The 16,270-nt window shown below is 43.5% G+C and overlaps 1 protein-coding gene across 1 annotated transcript; it reads right to left on the bottom strand.

Moving 5' to 3' along the window:
• Nucleotides 1-1,408: 1,408 nt before the first annotated feature.
• On the bottom strand, nucleotides 1,409-15,749 carry LOC132387163 (uncharacterized). The gene is made up of 5 exons (XM_059959516.1): nucleotides 15,202-15,749; nucleotides 12,985-13,272; nucleotides 12,248-12,414; nucleotides 1,841-2,012; nucleotides 1,409-1,733 (listed from the first exon to the last, which is right to left on the bottom strand). Exons 1-5 carry the CDS (start codon nucleotides 15,464-15,466, stop codon nucleotides 1,660-1,662), a joined length of 966 nt encoding a protein of 321 aa, XP_059815499.1. The 5' UTR covers nucleotides 15,467-15,749; the 3' UTR covers nucleotides 1,409-1,659.
• Nucleotides 15,750-16,270: the final 521 nt, after the last annotated feature.

Raw genomic sequence — 16,270 nt, 5'->3', positions numbered from 1 at the left:
ATTGTAATTCATTAGATGTTGTAGAAATTTAACAAGTATTGGATGCATCTTTTATAATATTGGAAACTCTTAAGCATGTGAGAGACAGAATCAAATGGCTTTTGATAGACAATATAACATTGAAAGATTTCTACTCTCCACAGTGCTCGATAGATACATAATCTATTATTAGTTGCTCCTTAAATTCATTCATACACGAAATGTATTATTTCTGCTCTTCTGTAAGTATATTGTGATCATCTAAGTGAGTGGTTATTAGTTACGAGATGCAGGATGTTGCAATTTTATAAATAAAGTTGTCTTATTATTATTAAGAGCCAATAATAACATAGTTGCTGATAATCAATAGCCTTATAAATGCAGAATTAAAACTATCCTTGAGGCTGGTGGTACGGACCTTCAGCCTTTTATATCTTCTGTCCCACGGGTGTATGACAGAATGTTTGAGGTGGTTTGATGTTGAGCAGCGAGGCTTTGGGCGGGGTTTGCTTCTTGCTAACATAGTGGAGTTCTTCCAGGAGGTGACAAAGGTGACGGATGATGTTACACATGGAGATTTTTTACTTGGATATCAGTCGGGTGTTTGTCAAGGTCCCACAAGGAATGCTTATACAGGAATTTAACATGCTTGAGAACTGTGTGAACTGTCCTGGCTGGGGATGATCCACATTGGGAGAATCTTCTTTCACTAGCAGGTGGTGAATCTGTGAAATTATTATTATAGACAGCTGAGGAAGACAAGTAATTGAGTATATTTAAAATACAGGTCGATAGGTTCCTAATTAGGAACAGCATCAACGTTTACTGGGAGAAGGCAGAATAATGGGGTTGAGAGGATTTGCAGAGCAAATTCAGGTAGCCGATTGGCTTAATTCTGCTCCTGGACCTTATGGTTTTGGGTGCATCTGGAGTATTGTGTTCACTTATGATTGTCCAGCTCTTGGAAGGATTGGAGAGGCTGCAGATCAGGTTCATCAGGATGTTGCCTGGATTCGGTGACATGTGCTACAAGTAGAGGTCTGATAAACTTTGTTTGTTTACTCTGGTGGTAGAATAGACATCTGACTGAGGTGTACAAGTTTGAGAGATAAGAGTTTGAGTCAACAGCCCTTATTTAGTTTGTTTATTTTTACATAAGTCCAGTGTCTAATACCAGAGGGCCTTTGGTTAAGGTGAGATGGGGTAAATTTACAGCAATTGTGAGTAGTTTTCTTCACAGACTTGTAGGTGCCTGTAATTTACTGTGTGGGTCGTGTTGGAGGCAACTATGTTATAAATGCTCCTAGATATACATGAATGTGCAGGAAATGCAAGCAAGTGGTCAATAATATAAGAAAAAGTACCAAAGTATTTTCTCTTTACCAGATGTATAAAGAATAAAAAAGAAGATATCGGACCGCTGAAAAATGATGATGTAGATGCAGTAATAGGTGAAAAGGAAATGCCAGACGATCTCTGTGGAGGTCAATAGCGAATTGTACATCTCCCTATAGATGCTGCCTGGCCTGCTACGTTCCACCAGCATTGTGTGTGTGTTCCTTCAAATTCCAGCAGCTGCAGATTTCCTCGTATCAGCGAATGATTAAAGGTGAATTTTGATTCCCAGATTTTACGAAGTCCCAGACTAGCATTTGAGGCGTGATTTGAACTGTGCATTCATCACTCACCTATCAGTTGAGTAGGTAACTCAAATAACCCTTGGGCAATGTTCATGTATTCCTGTGGATCAGGACCTGTTTAAATATATTAAAAAAACATCCATGGAAACAGAGCAAAAATAATTAAATAACTAAAATTTATTTCAACGTACCTTTGTGTTCAGTGTATTTTTTAAACATACCTTTCTCCTGTATTTGCCTCAGTATTCTGTCCAACTTCGGTAACTCAGTCCTCAAAGTCACAAAGCATTTCCACATCGCCCTCCGGGCCCGGGAGCCTTTGCCCATCACCAAACTGAGGAGGAGTCTGGAACTCTCTGCCCGGTTTCCCTTCTCTGCCAGTTCAGTGACTTTCTACAAAAGGAAAACAATGAACTTGTTATGGAGCAGATGGACAGACATGAAGAATGTTGAGGAAAATATATGTTCATGGCCCTACTAGCTTCAGAACGGATGCAGGCACTGACCTGCTGTCTCATCCTTACCGTGTTCAGTCATTAATAGAGAAACAGGAACTGAAGGAAATTCTAAATCAATATTGTGTAAGATTAAGGATTCACTGACACCCTGCAGTAGATGCAATGTGATTAATTTACTCGATTTGTCAATGTGCAGCAGTTCCTCAACAAGATGTGATAAGAAGAACAGAAGAGAGGGGAGAGCGAGAGAGCAAAAAATAATGCATGTTGGGAATCACTGAATCATGGCTGAAAGCAGTTCATAGTTGGGTGCTCACATCCAAGGATAAATATTGAATCGAATGGATAGGCAGGTCGCTGAAGGGGTAGGGTTTACTATGTTGTCATTAAAAATGAAAATCCTGAGAAAGAGGTGATATCGGACTGGACGATGTAGATGTTAAGAGACTGCATAGGTAAAATTACCCTGATGGACATTATATACAGGCCTGTTAATAGTCGCCGGGATGTGAGCTACAAATTACAATGGGGGAGAGCAGACGCCTGTAAAAATATGAATGATAAAGTTGTCTTTGGTAGCTTGGAAAATCAGTTCCGTGCTGAATCCTGTGTCAGAGAAATTGTAGAATGCCTGTGAAATGGCTTTTGAAGGAAGCTTATGATTGAGCCCACTATAGGAAAGGCGGATCTGTATTTTGTGTTGTGTATCGCACAAGATTTGATTAGGGAGCTTTAGGTAACTAAACCCTTAAGAGGCAGTGATCATGAAATAAAGGAACTCGCACTGCAGTTTGAGAGGGAGAAGGTAAAGTTAGATGTATCAGTATTTCAGTGGAATAAAGGAATTGCAGAAGCATGAGAGGAGCTGGGCAAAAATAGCTTCGAAAATGACACTAACAGGGACAATGGCAGAGCGGGAATGGCTGAAGTTTCTCGGAGCAATTCAGAAGGTGCAGGACAAAGGATCACAAAGATGAAGAATTATTCTAACGGGAGCATTTTCAACCGTGGCTGACGAGGTAGTCAAAGCAGCACAAAAGCAAAAGAGAGGGCACAGAATATTACAAAATATATAAGAAAGCTCGAGGACTGGGATGTTTTTACAAATCAACAGAAGGCAATTAAAAAGCCGTAAGTAGAGAAAATATGAAATATGAAGGTATACTAGCGAATAATGTAAAATAGTTTAGCAAAAGGTCCGTCTGATATATGAAGAGTGAAAGAGAGGGAAGTGCATATTGGGCCTCTGGAAAACGACAGTGGAGAGGTTCTGTCAGGGGAGAAGGAAATGCCAGAAAGTATTAGTAAGTATATTGCGTCAGTCTTCACTGTAACAAACACTAGAACGTGCCAGATATTTGAGAATGTCAGGTGGCAGAAGTGAGTGTATTTGCAATTATTAAGGAGAAGGTGCTCGGGAAGCAGAAAGTTCTGAAGATAGATGAGTCCAGACCAACTGCACTCGATTGCTTCTGAAAGAGGCTGAAGAGATTGTGGAGACATTAATAATGATCCCTCCAGAATCATTAGATTTTGGAATGGTTTCGGAGGACCGACCATTTAAAATTATAGGCCAGTTAGTCTGATCAGTATTTGGGAAGATGTCAACAGTCGATTATTGAGGATAAGTTTTCGGGGTATTTGGACGAACATGATAAAAAAAAGGCCAAAATCCATGGAAGGGATCTTGCCTGACAGACCTGTTGGAAGTTTTTGAGAGAACAACTTACCAGGTCGACAACGGAGAGTCCGAGCAAGCTGTTTACTTGGACTCCCCGAGGTCCTTTGACTAAGTGCCGCACATAACACCATTTAACAAGACAGTAGGACAAGAAAGACAAGTGTATGGATAGAGGGTCCATGTTATCCTCCAGACAGAATTTGTCTGACTGTCAGGAAGCACAAAATGGGAACAAATAGGGCGTTTTCTTGGTGGATTTGGTGACTAGAGGTGTTCTACAGTGGCTGGTTTTGGGATAGTTTCTTTTTTTCCATTATGCTGATGTTTTGATGCTTTACGGCCCAGACTGCGCACGTTACGAAGATATCGGGAGGGAAGCAGGGAGGACATGCACAGATGGGAAAAAATGGACAAATCAGTGGCAATTGGAATTTAGTATAGGGAAGTACATGGCCATACACTTTCGCAGAAATAATGACGACGTAGACTATTTTTGAGAGTTGTAAACTGTCTCAGGAGACCTAGTGCGGTGTTTCTTGCAGTTTGAGTCGATGTTAGGAAAGGCAAAAACAAAATGTTAGCATTCATTGGTACTGACAGCTGCGGAGACCAGGTCATTGGGTATATTTAAAACAGAGGGTGGTACCTTCTTGATTAGTCAGGTCAGCAAAGATCACTGGGAGAAGTCAGGGCAATGGGGTTGAGAGGGAGAGTAAATCACCCATGATGTAATGGCGGAGCAGAATCGATGGTCCTAATGACCCATTTGTGCTCCGATGCCTTATGGTCTTATGATGTGTAAAGACAACAGAACATTTTAAGTCAAGGAATGTTGTGAACAAAGTGGATGAGGTTAAAGCGTGGATTAGTACTTGGAGATATGACGTTACAGGGACTTGGATGTTTCAAGGACAGGAATGGTTACTTCAAGTGCCGGGTTTTAGATGTTTCAGAAAGGACAGGCAGGGAAGCAAAAGAGGTGGGGACATGACACTGTTGATCGGAGACAGCGTCACGGCTGCAAAAAAAGTGGACGTCATGGAGGGATTGTCTGTGTCTGAGTGAGTCTCTGTGGGTGGAGGTTAGGAACAGGAAGGTGTCAATAACTTTACTGGGTGCTTTTTATAGGCCGCCCAATAGAAACAAGGATATCGAGGAGCAGATAGGGAAACAGATCCTGGAGAAATGTAATAATAACAGAGTTGCCGTGATAGGAGATTTTAATTTCCAATATATCAATTCGCATCTCCCTAGAGCAAGGGGTTTACATGGGGTGAAGTTTGTTATGTGTGTTCAGGAAGGCTTCTTGATTCAATATGTAGATGCACCTACAAGAGGAGAGGCTGTACTTGATCTGGTATTGGAAAATGAACCTGGTCAGGGGTCAGATCTCTCAGTGGGACAGCATTTTGGAGATAGTGATCATAATTCTATCTCCTTTGCAATAGCATTGGAGAGAGATAAGAACAGACAAGACAGAAAAGCGTTCAATTGGAATAAGAGGAATTATGAGGCTATCAGGCAGGAAATTGGAGGCTTAAATTGGAAACAGGTGTTCTCAGGGAAATGTCCGGAAGAAATGTGGCAAATATTCAGGGGATATTTGTATGGATTTGTGTGGATATTTCTGCGTAGGTACGTTTCAATGAGACAGGGAAGTTATGGTAGGGTACAAGAACCGTGGTGTACAAAGGCTGTAGTAAATCTGGTCAAGATGAAAAGAAAGCTTATAAAAGGTTCAGAGAGTTAGGTAATTTTAGAGATCTAGAAGATTATAAGGCTAATAGGAAGGAACTTATGCAGGAAATTGGTAGAGCCAGAATGCGCCACGGGAAGGCCTTGGTGGGCAGGATTAAGGAAATCCCAAAGGCATTCTATAAGTATATGAAGAGCAAGAGGGTAAGACGTGAAGAATAAGACCTATCAAGTGGGACAGTGGGAAAGTATGAATGGAACCGGAGGAAATAGCAGAGGTACTTGATGAATACCTTACTTCAGTTTTCACTATGGAAAAGGATCTTGGTGATTTTAGTGATGACTTGCAGCAGACTGAAAAGCTTGAGCATGTAGATATTAAGAAAGGGGATGTGCTGGAGGTTTTGGAAAGCATCAATTTGGATAAGTCGCCTGGACCGGATGGGATGTACTACAGACTACTGTGGGAAGCGAGGGAGGAGATTGCTGAGCATCTGACTATGATTTTTGCATCATCAATGAAGGCGGGAGAGTTTCCGGAGAATTAGAGGGTTGCGGATATATCCATATAACAATTACAGCACGGAAACAGGCCATCTCGGCCCTTCTAGTCCCAGCTGATCGTTTACTCTCACCAAGTCCCACTGGCCCGCACTCAGCCCATAACCCTCGATTCCTTACCTGTCCATAACCCTATCCAATTTTACTTTAACTGACAATACCGAAACTGCCTCTACCACTTCTACTGGAAGCTCATTCCACACAGCTGCCACTCTCTTATTAACTAACTTATTCAACGTTTCCCTGTAACTTAGGTGCTGAAACCCAGGTAACATTTCAATAAATCTTCTTTGTACTCTCTCGATTTGTTGACATCTTTCCTATAATTCGGTGACCAGAACTGTACACAATACTTCAAATTCAGCCTTACCAATGCCTTCTACAATTTTAACATTACATCCCAACTCCTATACTCAATGCTCTGATTTATAAAGGCCAACATACCAAAATTTTCTTCACAACCCTATCCACATGAGATTCCAACTTCAGGGAACTATGCACCCTTATTCCTAGATCACACTGTTCTTGCATTCAAATCCCTACCATTTACAATGTCCTACCATTTACAAATGCACTACCATTTACAATGTATGTCCTATTTGAATTATTCCTACCAACATGTAACACCTCACACTTATCAGCATTAAACTCCTTCTGCCATCGTTCAGCCCACTCTTCTAACTGGCCTAAATCTCTCTGCAAGCTTTGAAAACCTACTTCATTATCCACAACGCCACCTACCTTAGTATCATCTGCATACTTACTAATCCAATTTACCACCCCATCTTCCCGATCGTTAAAGTATATGACGAACAAGATTGGACCCAATACAGATCCATGAGACACACCATTAGTCAACAGCCTCCAATCTGACAAACAGTTACCACCACTACTCACTGGCACCTCCCATCTAGCCACTGTTGAATACATTTTACTACTTCAATATTAATACCCAACGATTGAACCTCCCTATCTAACCTTCCGTGCGGAACCTTGTCAAAGGCCTTACTGAAGTCCATATAGACAACATCCGCTGCTTTAACCTCAACTTCCCTCGTAACTTCTGCAAAAAATTCAATAAGATTTGTCAAACATGACCTTCCACGCGCAAATCCATGCTGACAATTCCTAATCAAAGCCTGTCTATCCAGATAATTCTATGTACCATCTCTAAGAATACTTTCCACTAATTTACCCGCCACTGTCTTCAAACTGACAGGCATATAATTGCTAGGTTTACTCTTAGAACACTTCTTAAACAATGGAACAACATGAGCAATACACCAATCCTCCGGCACCATTCCCGTTCCTAATGACATTTGAAATATTTCTGTCAGACCCCCTGCTATTTCTACACTAACTTCCCTAAAGGTCCTGGGGAATATCCTGTCAGGACTTCGAGATTTATCCACTTGTACATTCTTTAAAAACGCCCGTACATCCTCCTCTTTAATTGTCATAGTTTCCATAACGTCCCTACTTGTTTCCCTTACCTTACACAATTCAATATCCTTCTCCTTAGTGAACACTGAAGAAAAAAAAATGTTCAAAATCTCCCCCATCTCTTTCAGCTCCAGACATAGCTGTCCACTCTGATTCTCTAAGCGACTAAATTTATCCCTCAATATCCTTTTGCTATTAATATAACTGTAGAAACCCTTCGGATATATTTTCACCTTCCTTGCCAAAGCAACTTCGTATCTTATTTTCGCTTTTCTAATTTCTTTCTTAAGATTCTTTTTACATTCTTTATATTCCTCAAGCACCTCACTTACTCCATGCTGCCTATATTTATTGTAGATCTCCCTCTTTATGCGAACCAAGTTTCCAATATTCCTTAAAACCATGACGCACTCAAACTTTTAACCTTTCCTTTCAACCTAATAGGAACATAACGATTCAATAGCGTCAAAATTTCAACTTTAAATGACCTCCATTTCTCTATTACATCCTTCCCAAAAAACAAATTGTCCCAATCCACACCTTCTAAGTCCTTCCGCATCTCCTCAAAGTTAGCCTTTCTCCAATCAAAAATCTCAACCTTGGGTCCAGTCCAATCCTTCTTCATAATTATACTGAAACTAATGGTATTGTGATCACTGGGCTCCCCAACACATACGTCCGTCAACTGACATATCTCAGTCCCTAAAATGAGAGCCAACACTGCCCGTTCTTTAGTCGGTACCTCTATGTATTGCTTTAAAAAACTATCCTGCACACATTTTACAAACTTCAATCCACCCAGCACTTTTACAGGGTGGGCTTCTCAGTCTATGTGTGGAAAATTAAAATCTCCCACAATTACAACCTTGTGCTCACTACATATATCCTTACAAGGTTGCTCCTCCAATTCTCGCTCCCCATTAGGTGGTCTATAATACACCCCTAAAAGTGTTACTACACCGACCCATTCCTCACTTCCACCCAAAGTGGCTCCCTAGACGAGCCCTCTAATCTATCCTGCCAAAGCACCGCTTTAATATTTTCTCAGAGAAGCAATGCAACACTTCCTCCTCTTGTCTCTCCGACTCTATTACACCTGAAACAAAGAAGTCCAGGAATATTTAGTTGCCAATCACACCCCTCCTGAAACCATGTTTCACTAATAGCTACAACATATTTCCATGTATCAGTCCATGCTCTAAGCTCATCCACCTTTCTTACAATGCTCCTTGCATTAAAATAGATGCATTTCAGAAACTCTCCACCTCTTCCTCTCTGTTTATCCCTAACAATGCAATCAACTTTATTATCTTTTTCTTCCTTCTCCTCTACAACTTCTGTCTGAGAGCTCCCCTTCTCTATCACCTGCCTAGCCTCTCTAACACACTGTCTACTAGCTTTCTCTGTTTGTGAACTAGCGTCCTCTCCCCTAGTCTCTTCAAAATGATTCCCAGCCCCCAACCATTCTAGTTTAAAGCCTCCCCAGTATCCTTAGCAAATCTCCCGCCAGCATATTGGTCCTCTTAGGATTCAAGTGTAACCCGTCCTTTTTGTAGGATCACACCTGCCCCAAAAGAGGTCCCAATGATCCAGAATCTTGAATTCCTGCCCCTGTTTCAATCCCTCAAACACGCATTTATCCTACACCTCATTCCATTTCTACTCTCACTGTCGCATGGCACAGGCAGTAATCCCGAGATTACTACCCTTGCGGTCCTTCTTCTCAACTGCCTTCCTTATATTCTCCTTTCAGGACCTCTTCCCTTTTGCTACCTATGTCATTGGTACCTATACGTACCACGACCTCTGGCTCCTCGCTCTCCCACTTCATGATATCTTGGAAGGGATCAGAAACATCCATCCAGGTCTCCTGACTCCATCCACAGAATCGCCTATCTGACCCCTTAACTATCGAGTCCCCTATTACTACTGCCTTCTTCTTCCTTTTCCTACCCTTCTGAGCCACAGGGCTGGACTTAGTGCCGGGGGCACGGCCATTGTCGATTCCCCCAGGTAGGCTGTTCCCGCCCCCCACAAACAGTACTCAAACAGGAGTACTTATTGTCAAGGGGTACAGCCACTGCGTTACTCTCTAGTACCTGACTCTTCCCCTTCCTCCTCCTAACCATGGCCCACCAGTCTGCCTCCCGTGGCCCCGGTGTGATCAACTGCCTGTAACTCCTCTCTATCAACACCTCACTCTCCCTGTCCAGACCAAGGTCATTGAGCTGCATCTCCTGCTCCCTAACACGGTCCATTAGGACCTGCAGCTCGGCGCACCCGGCGCAGATCTGGACGTCTGGGAGGCTCGGAGACTACAGGGCCTCCCACACCCGACACCGAGAACAACAATCTGCCCTCACACTCATTCTTCCCCTTCCTCAAACAACAGGAAAAACTGAAGCCTAAACCTACCTTGCCTTGCCCTCTTCCGCCTAAGCCCGATGAGATGATATTCCTTTATTCAAGAAAGTGAATAGAATTAGCCCAGGATATTATAGACCAATGAGTCTTACCTCAGTGGTTGGTAACTTGTTGGAGTAGATCCTTAGAGGCAGGATTTAGGAACATTTGGAGAGGTATAATGTGATTAGGAGTAGTCAGCATGGCTTTGTCAAGGGCGGGCCATGCCTTACGAGCCTGATTGAGTTTTTTGAAGGATGTGACTAAACACATTGATGAAGGAAGAGCAGTGGATGTAGTGTTTATGAATTTCATCAAGCATTTGTTAAGGTACCCCATGCAAGGCTTATTGAGAAATTAAGGAGGCATGGGATCCAATGGCACATTGCTTTGTGGATCCAGAACTGGCTTGCCCACAGAAGGCAAAGTGAAATTGCAGACGGATCATATTCTCCGTTGAGTTCGGTCACCAGTGGAGTGCCTCGGTGATCTGTTCTGACACCGTTACTCTTCGTGGTTTTTATTAATGAACTGGATGAGGAAGTGGAGGGATTGTTTTGTAAGTTTGCTGATGACACAACGGTTGGGGGTTTTGTGGATAGTGTGGAGGGCTGTCAGAGCGGGACATCGATAGGATGCAAAACTGTGCTGAGAACTGGCAGACGGAGTTCAACCCAGATAGGTGTGAAGTGGTTCCTTTTGGTAGGTTAAATATGATGGCAGAATATAATATTAAAGGTAAGTCTCTTGACAGTGTGGAGGATCGGAGAGATATTGGGGTTCGACTCCATAGGACACTCAAAGCAGCTGCGCAGGTTGACTCTGTGGTTAAGAAGGCAAACGGTACATTGGCCTTCATCAATCGTGGAATTGAATTTAGGAGCTGAGAGGTAATGTTGCAGCTATATAGGACCCTGGTCAGACCCCACTTGAAGTACTGTGCTCAGGTCTGGTCGCCTCGCTACAGGAAGGGTGTGGAAGCTATAGAAAGGGTGCAGAGGAGATTTACAAGGATGTTGCCTAGATTGGGGAGCTTGCCTTACGAGAAGAAGTTGACTGAACTCGGCCTTTTCTCCTTGGAGCAACGGAGGATGAGAGGTGACCTGATAGAGGTGTACAAGATAATGAGAGGCATTGATTGTGTGGATAGTCAGAGACTTTTTCCCAGGTCTGAAATGTTTGCTACAAGAGGACACAGGTATAAGGTACTGGGGTGTAGGTACAGAGGATATTTCACGGGTAAGTTTTTTTACTCAGAGTGTGTTGAGTGCGTGGAATGGGCTGCCGGCAACGCTGGTGGACGTGATTATGATATGGTCTTTGAAGATACTTTTCGATATGTACGTGGAGCTCAGTAAAATAGAGGGCTATACGTAAGCCTAGTAATCACTAAGTTTGGGACATGCTCGGCACAAATCTGTGAGCCGATGGGCCTGTACTCGGCTGAAGGTTTTCTGTGGTTCTATATTTCTATGTAATATTAAGGAATGTCAGTGCGGCTGTCTCATGATGAAGATGGTTACTGCCTGGCACTCATGCTGTAAAATGGTTATCACTTCCTGAATGCGGGCTTGGGCTCCCTCATTAACTGAAGAATTATGAATTACACGTCGAATAATCTTCAAGCAACATACAGCGATAATGGAATTAAGGTAATTGATGATGCAACTGAATATGGATGGGCTTAGGTCATTGCTCTGAGAAATAAGAGGAATGATGTTCATTATTCTGAGACATTGATGCCTATCTGATTAATAACATAGAGCGCCAATGAATCCCAACGAGAACAGATTCACTCACGGGTATAACGCACTTGATTTTCTAATACCACTCATGGCTGAATAGGTCAGATCTAGGACAAGACAATCACTGTGTGTGTGCTCCAGGGACAGTGACCTGAAATGGTGTAATCTTGTCTCCATTAGTTAGATATTAAACAAGTTATCAGATTTCTTTTTCGGTTGCCAAGACCGGATGTGGTCAGCAGGTTTCCCTCCGTCAAGTGCCACAGTGAAGCCGGTTGGCCCAATTTACAATCTGACTGTTTCATATTCATCCTGTATCAATGAAATGAGGTGAATCTGCTCGGCGGCTCAGCCAAGATTTCAAATCAGTTTCAGACTGAATGCCTGTTCAAAGTCCAGATATGCAGCCACTGTTCTTATTTCACACTGATAAATACAGCAGGTGAGAGAAGAAAAGGTGATGCTGAACCTGTAGTTCCCAGAGCTCCCCACATTAACAGTTGAAACCAGATCTGTGAGAGACAAGTCAGAGATCAACGTCTCAATTCCCATGTAGGACTGCTAGAACGTGCAGGATATTAATACTGATTACTATTCCCTCTGATACCAGCAGTTCGGTGACAATACATTAAATAAACTCACTTCATTTTCTTCTCTACTGAAATGTCCCGCCTCTGTCAACATTATACCGAGTCTCTCAACCTTTTCTTCAATCGCTTGTTGGAGTCTGTCTCTGTAGAACTTTGTCAGTTGGTACAGTCGGTATTCCTCCCCCTCTGCCAGGAGGTCGGAGATTGTAAACTCTGGCTCTGTGAACATAAAAAGGAAAATGTAGACTTGAACTCAGATATTGCTCGTCTCCACCGCTCTCACCCAACTGAACAAAAACAAAAAACATGACTTGAACCTGCTCACAGACACAAAAACGGTTTAATTCCCCATCTCCAACACTGGCCTTAAAACCGAATCCGCAATATCCTGGGCATTAGGTTAATAGCAGGACCACATTTAATGCAAACCAGTGCATCCCTCATCCCAGCCACTCACCTATTTCAATTCTGGATGGGCAATCAATGTCGGGACTGTCGATAATATTCACTTCCCAGAGGTACTCTTTCCATCCTGGCGAATACATTTCCCCGGATTCACAACCCGGAAATACCCTTCTCATCTGGAGAGCTGCATTTCCTCTAATACACATCCTAGAAATCCTCACAGCAGGTAGTACATTTACTGCAGTGGGGTAACGGCTGCCCACTACACCACAAGTACCACACCTACACATTCCCCCTCTCGTCTGACAACCCTCCAACAAGGCCTCACCTTTACCCTCCGCCCTGCCATATTCTGTGAACACCTCACCCTCATATTTCACTCACCTGCTCCTTGTTGGGCACTTGACAATTCCATGTTCAATGAGCTTCCGAGCTGACAGGGGGTCGCCTCACTTGTGCTGGTTCCAGGGTCCTGATCGGTGTCGCTGACGTCACTGTCTCCGGGCTGAATTTGCTCCTGCTCCTCTGCGGCGGGACCACTTTCCATTGGGACGTTGCTCTTAATCTGACCCTGATTTGGTACCTTGCTTCCCGTGTCCCGATCATCTTCCCTCGATGATCCGCCTGATAAAATCCTCTTCAGTCCTATCGCTGCTCGTTTCAATTTCCCAACTGAAATAAGTGATGAATTGCAGGTTACACCAGTATGATTTATGAGCAAAGCTGATTCAGATTGCAATAGAGCTGAGACTCTGGCTGACCAGATTTGGAGTGGGACTGTGCTGGGTAATATGAACCGTATATCCTGCCAGGTGACCATCCCAAAAGCCGGTGACTGGACACATTCACTCCCAGTAAAATAACAGGATAGACATAGTAATACTGATAACTGAATTCACAGCAGTTGAAAAGAAGGATGACCACGGGATCTTATTGCGACGGTGTCCGGTGATACCGGGAAATATCACTGTATTTATCATCCACAAGCTAAATTCTCCTGGGTCACTTAGTGTCCAGTAGTTTGTGTCCCACACAGACCAGCAACGGGATGACACATGGTTCACTCTGTTGGATCACGCATTCTCTAATCTCTTTGTCACACAATGTCCAGTCCCCTTGGTCACAGACTGACCATTCCCTTGAGAGGCACATCGTCCGGTTCCCTGGGTCACAGGCTGACCATTACCTGGAGAACTATGCTGACCGCTCCCCCGGTTCCCTCCTTATCCCCACCTGATGATCCTCATGTAACGACCATGCAAAATCTCGCTTAGAGAGCTTTGTGTGCAGTTGTAGTTGCTAATCTATAGGATGGAGGGGATTAAGCTGGAAAGAGTGTAGTGGAGAATGACCACCACGGTACTGGAGTAGGATGTTGTTTTTATGTTATATGGTTCGGCTGGGACAGTTTTCCCTGGAGCTCAGGAGCTTGAAGGGTGACCTTACACATGTATGTGAACATAAAATAATCCAGGACATAGATAGTGGAGAGGGTCATGTTCTTTTTCCCAGGGTAGTGGAGTCTGAGACTTGAGTCTTTTAAAAGAAATTTAAAAGGGACCAAAGGGGCATTTTTCACGTGGTGTCTGATGGGTATAAATTACGCGCAGACAGAGGAGGCCGCAAACACTAATAAAATTACAAAGTAGGCAGCATGCGGGCAGTAAAAAGGATAGAAGAAGTTTACAAGGGAAATTTGGGAAAGGCTGCAGGAACATGGGGCAAGCTCAGACATTTAGATCAGCAAGAATTAGATGGGCCGAATGACAGGTTTCCAGGCTGTCACATCGTTTATTACAGCTGGAATCACAGATTTAAGCACAATCACAATGTCTACAGATGACAGGGACATTTGGTGATTGGTTATGCCGGCTTTCCCAGCAGGGATCCTGGGAAGAGTATATCAAGAGGGAAATATGTAGAACTCAGGCTCACCATTTCTCCACAGCCCAGACATTCACTTCGGTATTAAAACCCCGAAGCAGACCTCAAATGTATCTACAATGAGCTGCCTCCTGATCCTCAGCCATTCCCAACACCGGCAATGATCTCCGCTCTGCTACAGAAAACAGATTTCCGAAACACCCCTCTTCTCCTTTGTGCAGCAGCCAATAAAAACCCGGGGGGAGTTGGTAGCTTTCCAACCAAAACCTGAAATGCTGTGTTAACACACAATCTCTGAAAACCGGGAAATATTCCTATCATCTGGCGTTTAGTTTTATAAGTGAAAGTTGTCGATGTCTTACACATTAGTGCCTGTCTAGAGGTGAAACGGAGCCTGACCCTGAACATTTACATAACCACAAGACCGCTGTCGCACTCCCGTCTGTGTTTCACTCAAAACCACCTGAATCAGGAGCCTCTGTTCCTTTCACCCAGCTGAAGCTATGCCTGGTGAGCGGAGTGATTCGACCATTACTGATGTCAGGTCCCTGCACTGGAACTGTTCGATTGATCGATTACACAAAGCCGCTTTACCAGTGGGATCAATGACACTGCTTGAAAATTTTCTCTGCCCTGTTAGCGCCTGTGTCAGTTTCATCTGAACTGCTGTGTACAAACGCGACAAAAGTTTAATTCAGAAATCCCAACGTATCATACCTTTGTCCATTCTGATTCTGACTGACGATTGTTGATCGTCGTCTTGTTTACATCCTGGTCCCGGTTCGGGAAACCTCCACCTGCTGGTGATGTTGTGAATTAAACAACAAGCAGACAGTGTGTCAGAGAGAGTACGATTAGTTTGCAAATATGATAGTATCGTCATCCCCTGTATCAGAGAAGCAGTTGGCTTGGGGACCAAGCATTCCCCATTAACAACACCTTCCACACGATGTCTATGTCTCTCCGCTGATACCTGGCGCATCTACTGACAATCTCAAAGAGCAATAGAGTCCAAATTCAGAGCGTTCTGCCCAACGAGTCAATGCCAACCACAGTGCCCGCCGAGATGGTCACAATTTCCTGTGATGGGCCCATTTCCCTTCTGGCCTTTTCACTCCATCAACGCATCCCAGCTGCTTTTTGAAGTAATCGACTGCGCCTGCCTCATCCACTTCCTCTGGCTGTTTCCTCGATATAATCCCCAACATCTGCCTGAACCCGCTACTGCTCGGGTTGGTTTTGCAATCTGATTACCACCCCGTGTCCATTTAAATCCCATATATGCTACGATAATCTTCTCTGTGAACAACAACTACTAATGTTGTGCATTCTGAGAACTTACCGAACAGCACAATAGAATCATTCGCTTGAATCAGCTTTTGTGTTATATACTTAACGCGTTGTGGATCAGGGTGTGGAATTATATGCTGAATGATGTGAAGCTCAGGTTTACATGTGTGTTATCAACTGAATCTTGCTCACGGTGTGTTCACTTACTGTTTGCACCCACTAAGTTCAGGGACTCGGATTCGCTGGAACAGAAAGAGAAGCTCAGCACCATGTACACACAGAGACCGTACTGGGTGGGGAACGTTGTGGTGTTTCAATACGTCCCTCGTCAGGAAAGGATTTCCAGTGTTTCTACCTGTTCAACATCATCTTTACGGACATTACGGACATAGATGCTCTTACGGCATTACGGACATAGATGCTCTTTTTCTGTGCGCATGTATTTAAGGTAAACAGACTTGCACCTGGCAGTGATATTTACAATGCAGAGATTACA

Source organism: Hypanus sabinus, unplaced genomic scaffold (genome assembly GCF_030144855.1).
Source record: "Hypanus sabinus isolate sHypSab1 unplaced genomic scaffold, sHypSab1.hap1 scaffold_1582, whole genome shotgun sequence".
Classification (NCBI taxonomy): Eukaryota; Metazoa; Chordata; class Chondrichthyes; order Myliobatiformes; family Dasyatidae; genus Hypanus; species Hypanus sabinus.
The sequence above is the reverse complement of the archived record's forward strand: the minus strand, read 5'-3'. Positions and strand labels throughout refer to the sequence as shown.